The sequence below is a fragment of the Thrips palmi genome, unplaced genomic scaffold (genome assembly GCF_012932325.1).
Source record: "Thrips palmi isolate BJ-2018 unplaced genomic scaffold, TpBJ-2018v1 HiC_scaffold_6, whole genome shotgun sequence".
NCBI lineage: Eukaryota > Metazoa > Arthropoda > Insecta > Thysanoptera > Thripidae > Thrips > Thrips palmi.
The window spans coordinates 3,311,243-3,326,888 of record NW_023144633.1 but is presented as its reverse complement, the minus strand read 5'-3'; the positions used below and the strand labels follow the sequence as shown (position 1 = coordinate 3,326,888).

Below are 15,646 nucleotides of genomic sequence, written 5' to 3'. Positions count from 1 at the left end.
CTTACTCTCCGTCTTCCGTGTTCGTCCCTCTGTACTGCTGGTCTTCATCTCTTCACGCCTGCCTGCTGAACGCATGCAAGATGCGACCACCTACACATGCATGGATCTAAAGGGTCGCACTAAATAAGTGCCATCCGAGTCGACGGCATTATTTAATAAAAGCACCTAAACGGAATGCCCACATAAATGCAACTGCCTGCCGATGTTAAACGAAGAGGACCACCAATTAAACAGACTTAAACGACTACTGTCATTAATTTGGCATTTGCACCACCAAGTAATGAAGCCTATTATTCAACAAGAATGTAACAGTAATCCAATGTGTTTGCAATATTGTATCAATTTTATTACAGTTATTGTATCATTTGACACAAGAAATAAAACTGTCAAAACTGTCTGCACCTTTTAGCTCCGACTGGCAGCATCTTCCTTGAGCCGAAAGTCGTCCCTTTCATTGGACACTTTCGTAAAGGTATGGGGTCAATACTCACTTTTACAAATCCGAGAACAATTTGCTCTTATACATGTCAATCCTTTTCCTTTCTATTGCTGTTGCTCCTCGCCCAAATAAGGCCTGCCGTGTGCCTGAACCCTCGACATGCTCCCCACGGATCCCTTGACTTATTGTGTGGTATACTCCTATGTCTACTGCAGCCTAGCACGGGGGAGACCAATGGATCGTCACCAACATCTCCACAGTCGTCAGCGCCTCCCTCCAGATCAGGATCCATCAAAGAGCCTCAATCCACAGAAGAAAAGAAGACTCCGCTCAAGCGCCGTCCAATTCAAAAGCCAGAAGAAAAGCAGGACAGTTTTCTTAACGTGCAGCTTAAACCCCTAAGCAAAGAAGAGAAAGAAAAGAGAGAGAAGGCCAGGCTAGAAAAAGCAGAGGCGCTTAAGGTGAGGTGTCCATAAGTCTGCTTCCTGCCACAACGATTGGTCAAATAAAAGCGTCAAGATCTAAATAACGAAGCTGAATAAGAATCAACACTGAAGTACAAACCCATCTAAATAAGCATCTGACCTACTGGCACTGCGTTTCACCAAAAAGTGACTGGTTTCGGTAGCACTTGTGAGTGGCTTGCGAAACCTTTACTAGAGGTAAACCTTTGCCTTTAAACCACTCGATTTTCAGTCGAGTTAAATAAAATCTTCATAAAAACGTGACATAAAATGATCCGAGTAAATAAATAAGCCCTGTCCTCGAACAATGTGACCAACCTGTAACGCTTATCCATCAAGGAATCTAAAACAATTGCCATTTTAAAATCTTTTCATTATAAATAGGCTGTTTTTGGCCCCCATATTTACTTGGATACTCTCTCCTGCCACAGCTTAAAAATGGAACGGATGCGAGGAAGTCATCTTTGAGTGTAGAGGAACCAAAGGTACTTGTAAGGAATAGTAGCTTACGTTTTGGTATAACTTTTTGCTAATAAAATGCTTCTACGGACAGAAACTTGGCGAACGAAGACTCTCCACGAAAAAAGTCGAGGAGGATGTCGAAACGAAACGCAAAGCGTCGATTATTAAAACCGAGGAAAAGGTGTGTCTTCTTACATAATTTGCCTATTGTGTTAGCTGTGCACAATGCTTTGGACAAAATATAGACTTCTTTTATGTTTACTGCTGTACTGCAAGACCATAACGCTCTTTCAGACTTAAAACTAATACCTCTCCCTAGGCAAAGTAGACTGTCGAAATGAAAAAAAAATCAGATTTAAGCCTTTGTTCTAAATGCTTACATTTTGTCCGTGTCTAGCCGTTGATATCGTTTAACTCCTCACGTTTATATCTTTAATATGAATGCTTTTAAACATTTGCTTAGTAAATTGATACGATTCTTACGATATTTCTCAACTACTTTAATGTGCTTCAACGCTGTACATATCTGTATGAGCTTTCTTTCGTCTTCAGGTTTCTCAGCAAGTTGGAAAGGCACCCGTTACAGAACGAAGGGAATCCGTTAAGGTACTAAACATACAAAACGATCAAAGTTTCACGGAGACGTTGTTAGTTTTTGAGCTAGAAAGCATACGACAAATAAGAGACCTGACTAACTTTCTAACATTAAAAATGTGGTCAGATTTCTGGATTTCCAAAATTAACCTACATTCCTTGTATGCTATGATGTATAGGTTTAATTTTGTACGGGTATTGTGACCCAAACGTCTCATTGTTTTTTGAGTTAATAAGCCCCACCACGTTGGTGACACTCCATAAAAAATGACGATTCCAGGATTGCCGCTTCTAGTTTAAAAGTGCGCTCTAAAGCGCCGTAAATGCAACAGGCTTTAGTCCTTTTGTCATTCGGTCCTATAAAGCAACCATTTTTATTTATGCCTTTTCAACAAAAGCCACCTTACTAAAATTTTGAGTAAGCATTAAAAGTTCTTGACAAAAACGTAATTTTCACGATTGTGTTGCCCAACAGATCCAGGAGGAAACCTCGGATGCTCGACGAAAATCTTCAGTATTTGATAAGGTACAAAGAACGAAATTATCTATGCTTTACATTTTTACAGTGCGTGTAAATTTGCTTATTGCCTCTGCAAACAGCGAAACATTTTTATTTAAGTTCATTTTTGTTCTTAATACAAAAATCCCATGTGTATGTTTAATGGTTTAAATACAAGTATAGAAATATGTACATATACTTAAAAGGCGCCAATTTTCTTTATTTATATTATTTTATTTTATTTATATTTAAGCATGATTACTGATTAAAGAAACCGATCAAAACTACGTTATATTGCATGTGTATGTTATATGCTTTCTATTTTTATTGTGATTTTGCATGTGCACAAATACAGACTGAACCGGAGAAGAAATCTTCGGCAGAAGCAAAGGTCCCCTCCGACTTACCCGAGCCAGAGGTAAGTCACTGTGCAAGTTAAATAACACTGGGTGCACTGTCAAAACTTTGTCAAATTATGCAGTTCAGAACAAAGCGAGCAAAATAATTTACGCCTGTATTTATGTGCAGTAAAGCCTGCATCCGGTAGAGTAAAAGTTGCTACGGGCCCTAAATTTAATTATTTACTATGCTGAAGATAATTTTTTCCTAAACAAGGCGTAAAAGAGCTGTGCTAATTTATCAGTATTTTGACAGTGCACCTGCACGACAAAAGAAAACTTAAATATCAAGCATCCTAGACAGATCTGCCTGGTATTTTTTTGTGCTGGTTTCACTTCAAAAACACCAGAAAAATAAAAATTTTGTCCATTTGAAATATTAACTTGGTGATTCTGCTGGTAATGTTCACTGCATGTGTATATTTTTAAGGCGGAAAAGAACGCTCCATTAAGAAAAGCTGGACTTAAGCCTGAACCACCAAAGGTATAGTTTGATGCCCTCACGGACTCAAATTGTATATACAATACCTCACTAATGCATGTGTCTGTTTTACTCATTACGCGCACAACAATTATTTTACCCGAAGAAGGAGGAAACAAAACCAACACTGAAACCTACACCAGTACAGAAGCCAGAAGATGACAAGGTACGACTTGTGACATATCAGTTATATTCAATGTGGCGACTCATTCTTAACAACCCAGGCTAATACCGTCACATCAAACTAGGATTAAAATAAGTACGGCAAATAACAATCTCGTTTAAATTTTACTATTTCTCTTCAGCAAATAGAAAGTGTCAAAGAACAACCTGCCGCAACCGCAGCAACCGATCGACCGGTATGATCGCATAACACAAATGTACCTTAGACAATGTCATATTTCGTTCGTTACAGTGGCAGATTTTTGTAGTAGTTTTACACAATCAGCCACTCTTGACTCAATGATCATATTTTGCTTAAATTTTGCTAGGTCCGCAAAAAGTACGATCCAATGGCGTTCATTCCGGACGTAGCGATTGAGGAGCCACAGGCTTCAGAAGTTTCTACAGTAACCCCTAAAATAGATACAAATAAAACTCATGAAAGGGTGAGAGACCATTTGTTTGAAATGCGTTGTAGATTAATATCTGTTAAGGACAGTTTGTCATTTACACTTTGATTTTAATGTTGTAGACAGTTGTCTTCCTAAAAGTATACATTTGAAGTGCCGCCAATAAAACATGCTGTTTCAACTTTGGCATTTACAGTCAGCTAAAGTAGAAGTTGAACTCACCGTATTTTGGTTTTGCAACATGATTTTCTTAAAGTAGTTTGATGCATGTGTCGAATTTGCAGCTCACTCTACACAGTACCAACCAACAAACGTGTCTTTCAATCATTCCTAGTAGTTTTAAAAATGTCCTTGGTTATTGTTACAGCATAAACACTAACCTATAGACACAGCCTTTTATTCTTACGAGATAACTGCCTGCAAATCCAGCAACCCATTGTTAGCCCTTTCAAGTTCTTGTGCTTTGTGGCAAGCAGGATCTCGCTTGACGGCTGTCCAGTTGTTTGCCAATTTCATAGTTAAAATTTAAGTTTGATTCTTCGCTTTTAGTGGAAAAACATAAAATCTGTGCAAAAGAGGAAAAGTCAGAAAATATCACTGGATATAGCCTAAAAGTCTGCGCTATCACAACAGGCATTGCTAATGTACTTTGGCCACACTAAAATCGCAGAGCGCATTTAATTAGGCAAATGTAGAAAGAAGGCTTAGTAGTGTAGATGTGTGGTATGTTTTGTCTTGTTTGCCATGAAATTCCTTAGTGTGTATAAATTTGCCTTCAACTCCACCATTAAAAATTGATGGTCGTGTTTTCCGTTCAGAAAAAGTACGATCCTATGGCATACATACCGGATCCAGATCCTCTAGAGGTTTCCGACGACCAGCCCATTGTTAGTAATCCAGCAACCAGCACAGCGTCTAGTGGAATGGCTCCTACCACGACTATTCCGAAACCAGTTCAGACAAAAGTGACTGTTCCTAACGCTAGTGTGCCAAAGGTCACTGTGCCGTTACCGGTGAGACATTTAAAGTGCCTGTGTGCGGTTACGATTGAAATGCCTGGAATGATTAGACTGTTACTTGTATTTGACTGGCGTAGTAGTGTATGACTGAAGGTAACTTCAGCCGTTGAGCATTTCTGAGCGTTGTTTGCTTCTGATTTATCGCTCGTTTTAAGCTTAAACTTCATATAGAGTACGTAGAAATAATTTTATTCCATAGCACAAATGCATTGATTAAATTGCTGTACGAACTCTCTGAAACAATACATCAACTTACAAAGTAAAACTCTTTCTTCACGTCCGTGACCTATTGCACTTTTTCAATTAATCAAGTATCATTACAAATGTAGTTTGGAAAATACCTGTTTTATAACACGTACGCCGTACGCCCACATTGTTTGCATAATATCTTAAAAACCTGAAGTATATTACCTAACTGTCGCTATATGAGATCTTAGGGTGAAGTCAAAGTTGCGATAGGTGCATAACCACTATAAACTTATGATGGTTTGCCTACTCTTCAGTCTGCACGTAGCTCAACATTTACGCAGCACGAGGAGTCTATTAAACAAATGAAACCTTGCATGTATAAAAAGAAATTTTAAGGAATTCAAGCCAAACCAAGGACAAATGGCTTGACTTCATCGTCTTATTTGTTTCAACTTTCTGTTGTAAATATGTTTCTACTCTAGTGTGTGGTTTTAATATTATACTTCATTTCTGTTGCGTGAAATTGGGACTCACACGCAGAAGGATGAAAAGAAGCCGCTCGTCAACAACAAAGCCCCCGTGGTAGGTAGCATGACTGTTTTGCACATTTTTATTCTTTTGTTTGCGTTATTCTCTTCTTATTATGTTTCTAACGATTTATATCGTATATTGGTAAGACCTTTCTGCCGTCAAGGTCCCTGAAGCATGTGTTTCAAAAGCCGCCTATGTGCATATATCTATTATTCATAACTTTTTCTTGTTGGTACACTAATACAGTACAGCAAAGAGTATCAACCAGTATTTTTAACCTCTTATATTGATGCTATCTCTATGTTCGCTGCACAATCTTCCCGACATTTTAACGTGTGTTTCTCGTACTGTTAGATGGAGCGTGTTAGTAGCGTGGAAAGTGCAGCCAGCTCAGAAGAGGAAGACACCTTTGACGAACGTAGGCTGAAGGTCAGCAACTGGATTCAAAGTTCTGATAGCACTGAACAGTTCACTGGTCCAATAAAGGTAGAGTCTTTAACAATACTTCAAATCCCGCGCCATTTTTATCGGAATAATTATGAACACCAGAAACTTGGTTTGGTTTTTCCTTTGTCCTTTCCTGTTGGATCAGTGAAATCTCAGACATAACTTACGTAGTCTCGCGTTAAAAAATTACAACCGATCTATGACGAGTGGCCTTAGGCTCGTTCATATAGCATAGTATAGTTGCAGAAACATTACTACTATAAATAAAATTTAAAACTAATCAGAACTATTTAGACTAGACCAATGGGTAACCATGCAACGGCGTCTACACTTTATTTCCGGCTTGACGTTTTGCTTGTAACCAGCTTCCTGCTTAAAGAAACACTTAAAATGTAATAACATGTTCATGAAAGAATAAATAGTGATGTGGGACTGAATGTCACTTATATACTGAAGCTGTTTTGTTTTGGTCGCTTCTACGTCAAAACTTCGATGAAAAGATATACTATTATGTGTACTGGGAACGGCCAAAAACGCATATTTCTGTCACCAGAGTCGCATTACTGTCACAAGAGAAATGTCCTTATACCCATGTATATACTGTTGCCAAAACAGCGCTCTCATCATTCTGTTTTAATTCGGCAAAGATTTATGTTTTTAAAAACATTTTCCCAGCCTGTGGAGCAGCCCAGGGTTCCAGCAATACCTATAATTATTGTGGAGGCTGATCCGCCCACCTCAAATCACATTACCATGGCTGAAATTAAAAAACCTACGTTAAATCTTGGGAAAGCCCCCGGGACTAAACGAGAAGGGCCTCCTTGGAAGGTGAGACAAGCTGCCTTAAAACTACCCAATGCAATTGTGCCGTCCAGCTAAATGTTTCCAAATGAACTGTTTTCATCAGTCATTCATAGTTCACGTTTCTATCCATTTTGTTGATTTTTATTTCATCCAGGCGTGCTAGGCTTTGGTTTTGCTATTGAATTGTTGCCTTTAGAGTATTTATTTAGAAAGTACAGCCTCCAAGGCACATCTTTGCCCAAAGGCGTGATGTTTCATGGCAACTGTTATCTATTTTATGTTTTTTTCCCTCATTTTTATTACGAAAAAGTATCAAAAAAAGAAGTTTTTGGTCTGTGTAACTGTTGGTTGGTAATCCTAGGTTATTTTTATATGCCAATTTTGTTGTATTTTGATTTATGTTTCTTTATTTTTGTCTTGACGAGTAAATTTTTCAGGTGGTTGTGACCAAACTCCAAGACTTAACACCTTCAGTGGATACATATCCCAACACACGATTCATTATTCTTCCACAATTTTTGTTTTGTTTTTGTAGCCTTTTTAACACAATTTTTAATTTGTGCTCTGGCGTCAAAGCCCGCCTTCAAGTACGCTTTTGTGTTTGTAGATTCTGCTTTGTGTTGTGTTGTGGTGTTTCTATCGTTCAGGAGTACGGTGAGTAACAACGTTATTGTTCTTTAGCAAGGACATATTGTAAAATTTGTTTAATTATAAGACAAAACAACAATGCACTATAAGTGATGGGCCTGCTGATACAACTTGCTGACGAGGTCCAAGGTCTTTAAAACTTGGCACCGCTGGTGTGGATTCATATCTCGTGTTATGAAGGTTCTCAGTGTTTCGTAGGCCAAATGCATTGTTATAAAAATAGCTGCCCAGTGAGCCAGCTCGCGGTCACAACTCAGGTTCTCTTTAGTTCTCGTGAGCACTGAGACTCAGTCGTATACTTCGCGGGAGAGTTGAAATGCCTGTTACGATCCAGCATGTAATTCGTTGACGGTAGCTCTAGTTTGGGCAGTTTTACCTTTTTTACCTTAGTAGACATTTTTCATATTGCCTTAAAAGACCCGCATCAAGCATGTCAAAGCCCTTAGTAAGTGGTTTCATTTATAATTAGGGACTGCAAAATTGTTCTTGGACGTAGTCTAACGCATGTGCCTGTGCATCTTGGTCTTTAGCGCGCCAAAATTCCGGAAATCATTGCTCCGGAAGACTCTGGGAGCCGGAAGAGCTCGCTGATTCCTGGCTCCGCTGGATCAAGTCGCAGAGGATCCCTTATTCCTCCCGAGGAAATGGGAAGGCGGCCGTCACTTATCATAAGCGATGAGGTAAGATTGATCTTCGAATATTTCTCTCTGCAACGTTTCTTACGTAGAATACTGTGAAATTCTTTTAAAATGAAAAATAATTAGCACTTTAAAGCTTATACTGATCGGTGCTTAGACAACAAGAACTCTGTCTACCGCCAGCAATAGTTCGCGCACAGACTGCAAACATGTACATTTTACTACGATTTTGTAGATGATGTTTTCTTTCGTAAGTAGTCTGTCGTAAACATGTGACTAATTATAGAATTTATAGTTCTTCAGAGTCTGAGACACTGCAACTTTTTAGACTTGTCGCATGCCTTTTCCTTGTCATAAGGTCTTGTGTACATTTCCTTTTGTAAATAAAAGTCGTTTGAAATACTATTTACTAGGAACAATCTAGGCCGGATAAACTGGTAAACCGAAGCCACATCCTCTGGTTCCTAAAAAAACCTTATTTTTGTTTGTTCGTCCTCGCCTACTTACAGCAGAGATCCTTCCTTCCCTTTAGATAAAATGTGCAGAGAAACGAGACTTTTTTAAAAATTGCACTGCTATGTTTTTAAAGAGCAGTAAGGTGACTTCACAAATTTCTCTGAACATTCCATAATCACATATCTGATTTTTAGGAGAATAGGAAGCTGCGGCCTGGTGAAGTGATGGAAGATCGAAGGGTGAGGAACATCGCTTTCTTTTCTCGCTCACCGCTCTCTTCGTTCCTTCTGCTCACTTACAACTTACCGGAAGCCTATCTTTCCAGCTGTTGGGGTGTTGTCAATGCTTAATGATACGCTACAGTAATGTTGTAGAAAAATAATTCGAACAAAATGTTCTTTTAAAGGTTTAAAAAGTCAAAGTCTTTGTCTAAATCAATACCATAAACGTCTGCTTACATTTATTTTTATTAATCTTTCTTTAAGTATCATTTTTAATAAAGGTGTCGAATTATTTATGCGTATCCAATTTGAGCATACTGTCTTAAAGAGGCGGTAACTATATTGCTGGTCTCTTGTCCCGTTTTTGTCTTTTGCGTTTCTACAGGTGTTGTTTTTGTCTCGTGTTTCGTCCGTGTCGTTTTGTGACGTCTTGTCTTCGTCAAATTACCCTGCTCAACCTTCCCCATGCCCTCTTCCTTTCCCAAATGCGTGCTGTAGGTTCAATCGCGAACTGATAGGACTCTAAGGAGGAAGGGCCCCAACTTCAGGGTGTGTGTTTAGTTTAATCAGTTCCTACTGTCATGATTTCTCTGCAGGTTGGAAAATTGCGGCCTGGTGAGGTATTAGATGCTAAGGTGAGGCTTGCGGCACAAGCTGCAACAGTTGCCTTCAGGCTTTTGGCAGGATTAACCATGATGGCGCTGGTACTGGTTTTGCTCACTCAAACCACATGTGAACACGCACGAACACTTAACCAAATCACACATTCGTTTCAAAAAGAGTATGTTTTATGAAAACTTAAAATTGCTTCAAAACCTATAATGGTCGTTGTATGCTCGGGGTCTCAAACTCGCAGTACTTGGCCATATAAGGGCTGAATAAGATAAAGTTAAACTGCAGTCTTGCTATGCTATTTAACTTGTGTGACCCGGGAACTGTGGGTTGCATGCTTATTAAGGGTTGAGACCCTCAGTCTTTGTCGTATAATATGTGTCGTTCACACGCGTTTCAATATTGTGCTGTGTTCACTTACGGACATACCCGTGGTGTATCTGGCGTGTTTTGTTCTTTCTTAAATGTAAGAATGCAATTGTGCATCTTTCGTGTTCACCAAAACTGCATTTTTTCGATGAAAATGATCTTTTAGCAAGAACTCTGCCTCTGTAATAGGTTTCGGCCTCCAGATGCATTGTTTATATTTAAATTTAAAATACTTTTTGGAAATATATAATGCAACCTTATAGAATGCCACATTCCAAACAACTGCTTCAATTATTTTTGGTTTTACAGCAGAATGCTTACTTTTCTTCCCATGTCCTACTTCCCCTTCAACCCTTTCGGTAGGAACTAGCATTGTTGCATCGAAATTAATATGTGTACTTTGTTCTTCACAATACCAGAAAAGGGGATCTCGACCGGGTGAAGAGCAAGGTGCAAAGGGCGCGAAACAGGTTAGAGTAAAATCATCTTCAAGAATTTCCCGTTGTGTATTTGTGAAAGATTCTCTGTTTTATCTAAACAGATGCACTTGCATTTTAGAAGCTTTTTATGCTTCAAGTATGCAGTGCCTACTTGGAATCACGTCACTCATTTGTGGGATATCTTGAAGCCAGAAGGAATAAGACAATTATGTCATTCACTCTTGCAGTTATGTTTACCTGCAAGACAAGTAACTCTGGTGTCGAGGCATCTTGTTTATGCGTGATGAAGGGTTAAACCATTGTCAGATGGCTTTTAGAAATTGTAAATATCCTTAGAATTGTGATTAATCTGTACAGCAATTTAAGTTTTTAGTGCATTAGAAAAAGTGCTCAGTAGCTTATGTCCTTTAAGGAGGAACAGAGCTTTAGAGCTTAGACTTTTTGCAGAGTGTGGGATATGATTTTAGCCTGCGTGCCAGGCTTCCTTTTTTATTTTTGCGCCCCTTCTAGAAGGGTGTCTTAGCATTGTAGAAACCTCAAGCGTTTCTTGTCATATTTTGCATGAAAATTTTTCCAGGGCTATGTGTCATCCGGCGCCTGTCGTCTAGAATGCAGGATATTGTGTTCTATTATCGGTTCAACGATGCAAGGTCAATGTAAATAATATTGTATACATAGACGAAACTTACCTTATGTGAAATCAGGTTCTTCCTCGTTTTCGTTCCTTGAAATGTTTTTGGATTACAACCCCATTCCCTCCGTTCTTCTCCCTCTGTCTTTTGTGCGTTGTATGTAAAATTGAAGAAAGCCCGAATGACTCGGCTTGATTTGGAACAATGTTTACATTTGCATGATTCGCATAAAACATAGCTAAATGAATTTTGTAAAAGCTTGTTCAGTACAGCACGACCTGTGATATCCTCCATACATTCTGTTTACCTACTTATCCTTCCCATCATACATCCTTGCAATTTGTGTTCATAGCTTTTCGTGTTTTCCTTCGACCTGTATTTGTGACTTTGTGTGATATGTGTACCTGCATTTTGAATGTTTTGCTGTTATGTGTGTAGACAAGCTTGTCTATGTTCGTAATTTCTTCTCTCCACGCTTAAAATACTTGTTGCTTTACTGTTATTATCGCCTATTTTATCAAACCAACGCAAACACATCAGGTAAAACCGATACAACTTAACAGCCGTTGTTTTGTCTTGTATCAAAAAACTCTCAAGAAAGCACTTAAGAACAACTTTTGTGTTGCCTTGCTGGTCATTTCCTGTGTAACGTTTGTATCACAACGGCAGGAACTATACCAAAAGGTGACACCAAACAAGGCATCGTGATTAATTTAAGTCTTGGGTGGCTATTGCAGCGGAGGCGCCCCAGTACCGACATGCGGCGTCCGAGTGTTGCGGATCTTGATGACCTTATTAACAAGGCATCAACACCGCTCAAAGCAACCGGTGAACCTGGCCCACCTGTCATCGTCGATGTTCAGGAAAGCTACTCGGCGGTTGAAGGTTCGTTATTTCGATAACTGCATTAGAAGCATTTGCTTTGCGTTATCTTTTTTCTACAAGTATTCGTTCTTTTTAGATCAAACTGGGTATATGACTGTACAAGTGGAAGGCAACCCAGCACCAACATTTAAGTTCTACAAGGTACGTTTAGTTACAATGAACAGCAAACCCTCATTTTCAAAAAATGCTTTATTGACTCCTCACATTTTATGCTGCTTTTTCTTCACTGTGCTGCATTGTCTGAATACAATATTGTACAAATCTGTTGCTTTCCTCCACTGCGCTATAAACATCTTTTATGCATTAACATTTTGCTTTTCAAATGATTACACGCTGACCGCTTATGTAGCCTGAACCTATTATGGTAAGTGCTTGTGCAGTGCGTGTTTTTAGCTTTACAAGTCTTCACCTTTGGCTCATTACTGCCGCACAATTTTGAAATATGTTTTTAATTTCCAGGGCATGACTGAAATTATTGAAGGAGGCCGCTTTAAGTTTATAACTGACGGAAACTCAAATACCATCACACTTTGCATGCGGAAAGTCAAACCCAACGATGAAGGCAAATACAAAATTGTGGTCAGCAATTGCCATGGGGAAGACTCCGCTGAAATGCAACTTTACGTTTCCGGTAAAGAAGCTGTTTGACAAAACCGTCCCAGAAGAGTGTTGAGTGCAATCTCAACGTCGTTCTTTTGTTTTGCAGATGCAAGTGGAATGGATTTCCGTGCCATGTTGAAAAAACGCAAGTATGCTAAGTGGGGACAAGATAAGGAGGATCCGGACTGGGGTGACTTAAAGGAGGTCGAAAAACCAGTACCCGCTTTGAAAAAAGTGGAGAAGGTAAGAGAATTTATTTATTTATATGACATTGTTTTAGCTCAACTGCGGTTGCAGTTAAACTTGAGAAGCTGTATTTAGTTTGTAGTAGCAATTCTGCAGATTTTTAAGAAGTGTTTTAAAAACTGTTATAGAATTATCCTTTATTTCAGGTATATCTCTGTTTTGAACCCACCATTTGCTTTGTGTACCTGTTTGCAGGCCAGATCTGGCAGACTTCTCCATGTACTCGTGTTTTACTGCCCTATTCCTTTTCAAGCGCGTTGTTTCAACTTCCATCATTGCCTTGTTTACTTACTTCTGGTCCTGTCCTATATAGATGTTTATTTTCATCCTGTGTGAAACATGTAGGCGCGCACTTGTGTGCACGTCTTCGTGTTAACTTCTTCAAAACTGTCGTGTTGTTTCCCTGAACTTTGGCAAAATTGACAAAATTTGATGCCCTTTCGGATTTTGCGGCTAACCATTGTTTGTCAGGCTTAACACCGCATCAGTGCCATACACGTGACTTAAAACAATTCAGAACATTTAAAATGAAATTAGTGGTTTTTACTTTATGTGGAAAAAGTTTAACCGTTAAAGCCCAACCATTAAGTCATCCCGGCAAAAGTAATCCCCGATCAACTAACTGCGATGAAACCCTTAAGCCTATAATATTTTGCAACGTGGAAACAAAATAAGATGATTTTGTGAATAAGAATGTCAAAGTAACATACGTGACTTTGTTAATTACACTTGCTATTTCAGGCCGAAAATGAAACAGGCTGGATGGAAGACGATACCGACGGAGGCATTGTAATCAAGGTTGAAGGGAAAGTCGTGGCTAAAGTGCCTTCCGCCAAGAAAGGGGACACACACTGGAGATGGGTTAAGGTAGTGAAGGGATTGATTTCATCGGGATATATAAATAGTTTTTAATCTTCATGAAATAATTCATCGGAATCTTTGAATTTTGGTTAAAAGTAAATCAGATACGATAAACCTTGATGGAATAAAACAATCCCGTAACTCAAATGTCTAGTGTCCTCGGTTTTTGATTGTGTTCTCGATGGACGATTAATCCAACTAAAGAGGTTGACAAGCCATTAATCCTGTGCACCAATACCGTCTTGCTAATTTGGAGTTGTCCTCAGGAGGAATGCAACTACTTGGCAATGCGACCAAGAGGCCGCTTTGTGCTTGCTGACATGGTGCCCGACTGGCCGAAGCTCCGGCGAACGGAGGTCTGATGTATCTATTCAAACTTACAAATTGAGTTTATTCTGTAGTTATCTACAAGATTTCGCGTAGTTTCTATGTAGTGCATGAATCATTTCTTCAGAACTTTACTTGAACTCGTAGGATTGTCTTGAGTAGTAAGTAAAACTTGGCCAGACTGTACAATTTTCCATTTTCATTCTCCAATTACACAACATTAAACCAAAGTATCTCTTGAAAAATGGTTCTTTCCCTGATAGAAACAAAACATGTGTTTTCTTCCATCAACCGGCATAAAATGACTAAAGAATAGTTTTCTCTTAAGTTTTTTCATTTGAAAAGACGTATTTTCAGCCATTGGCCCTTACCTGTTTTTGTGCAATATCTAGGATGTTTTTGAAAAACGAAGACGCACATCCCTTCAAGAAGTTATAACAGATTGGCCCACGCTACAAATCTTGGACAGAGACATGCTCAAGGTTTGCCATAAACAATAAGAAATAAACTCTCTATATTTAAAATTATTTAAGTTAATCTGAAGTACCAATGAACGGAAAAAAGAAATTTTAAACTCATGTATAGCGCTTTTTGCTGCTTTGCCTGTCTAACTTTATGTAACACAAGCCAGACGTATGATAAAAATATCCTGAGTTGCTGTGTTTCATAAATTGACGATATGGTGCTACTTCAAAATTTCTTTTGCAGCGTCTGTTCTTCAGTCGGCCCTTTTACGTTATCTTCTTCCTCTGGTTATTTATGTCAAAAAATGTCATTAATGAAATTTAAAAAACCGTATTTGCTTTTTTTATTTGTGACGCAAAGTATCTTGTTAACCCAAGAATTATCAATTTCTTTACCGCTTACGTTAAATGCTCAATTTTTATAGCATGAATCAGTTGCTCGGATACTATGGCACATTTGAAATTCATGTATGCTGACACAATTTGTAATCTGTTTTTAGAGTAGTGAAAAAGTGGCGTCAAGGAGGCAGTCTCTTGCTGAGCTTATCCCAGATTGGCCCGTCCTTCATCACTTTCAGAAGACGGAGGTTGGACTACTAATGTCGCACGTCTCCTTCCATTCTTCACTTTGATCTGTCTTCTGTATGCTTGTGTGTATTCTTAAACTATACTTTCCTGTGTATCATTATTCTGTGCTCTTGTTCGTCTTCTCTTTCTATTCTCCAGGATTTGTCTTAATTTTGTTGGTGTACAATTGGCGTCCGGAATGGTTTCTTTCCAGTTCTATCTTTATAAATGTCCCTGCTTAACTGTGATGTAAATAGTTTTTGTGAACAATAGCTGTGAGTCATTTTATTGTCTTTGCATGTAACTTTGGCACTGTCATGTGTACAAAGTTCTTTAGGGCACCCTTACACTTTCTGTAACTTTACCCTCCATTTGATTCATAAACTGTGATGTTGTACCTTCCTGTAACATCCGTCTTTCTTCAATGTTCTCCTTTTGCATTACCATATATATCTTTATATATGGTATATGAAACCTGGTTATTTCAGAATTGGTAACATCCACAGTTAAAAAACTTTCATTATTAAAGAAAATTTACCTTTTCTTGTAAAAATGTTTACTTGTTTACCTTCGCATGGCAATTTATATTGATATCCGTGGGCTCCGGCGCACTGAGTAAAATATTACCATGATTTTGAGTCATCTTGCATGTCTTTACCTTTGTAGTTAAATTTATATTTTTAATTCCCCAATAAATATTTTTTCTGAAACAAGAAAGCATATTATATACTTCTCTTTAGAGTGAGATCATATTATTTGACACCTGCCCATACTATTTTGA

General features: G+C 38.5%; 2 protein-coding genes across 2 annotated transcripts in view; both read left to right on the top strand.

The window, feature by feature from the left end:
• The window catches only part of LOC117651726 (twitchin), a 63,070-nt gene that overhangs the window by 17,247 nt on the left and 30,177 nt on the right, over positions 1-15,646 (top strand). The window contains 22 exon segments of the mRNA XM_034396031.1: positions 410-472; positions 655-900; positions 1,335-1,388; positions 1,457-1,546; positions 1,918-1,971; positions 2,435-2,485; positions 2,814-2,876; positions 3,287-3,340; positions 3,444-3,503; positions 3,643-3,696; positions 3,829-3,945; positions 4,728-4,922; positions 5,658-5,699; positions 6,003-6,077; positions 6,771-6,923; positions 8,078-8,227; positions 9,459-9,497; positions 11,653-11,800; positions 11,877-11,941; positions 12,150-12,164; positions 12,260-12,431; positions 12,507-12,643. Of these exon segments, the coding sequence (XP_034251922.1) occupies positions 410-472; positions 655-900; positions 1,335-1,388; positions 1,457-1,546; positions 1,918-1,971; positions 2,435-2,485; positions 2,814-2,876; positions 3,287-3,340; positions 3,444-3,503; positions 3,643-3,696; positions 3,829-3,945; positions 4,728-4,922; positions 5,658-5,699; positions 6,003-6,077; positions 6,771-6,923; positions 8,078-8,227; positions 9,459-9,497; positions 11,653-11,800; positions 11,877-11,941; positions 12,150-12,164; positions 12,260-12,431; positions 12,507-12,643 (2,097 nt within the window).
• On the top strand, positions 12,662-15,626 carry LOC117651727. Its single transcript, XM_034396032.1, has 3 exons — positions 12,662-13,513; positions 14,227-14,316; positions 14,799-15,626. Exons 1-3 carry the CDS (start codon positions 13,409-13,411, stop codon positions 14,928-14,930), a joined length of 327 nt encoding a protein of 108 aa, XP_034251923.1. The 5' UTR covers positions 12,662-13,408; the 3' UTR covers positions 14,931-15,626.

Bases quoted from the DNA above. Each gene is read 5' to 3' on its own strand.
- LOC117651727 (XM_034396032.1), top strand. From the start codon at position 13,409: ATGGAAGACGATACCGACGGAGGCATTGTAATCAAGGTTGAAGGGAAA. The intron at 13,514-14,226 runs GTAGTGAAGGGA...TGCAATATCTAG, and splicing joins CACACTGGAGATGGGTTAAG to GATGTTTTTGAAAAACGAAG. The intron at 14,317-14,798 runs GTTTGCCATAAA...ATCTGTTTTTAG, and splicing joins TGGACAGAGACATGCTCAAG to AGTAGTGAAAAAGTGGCGTC.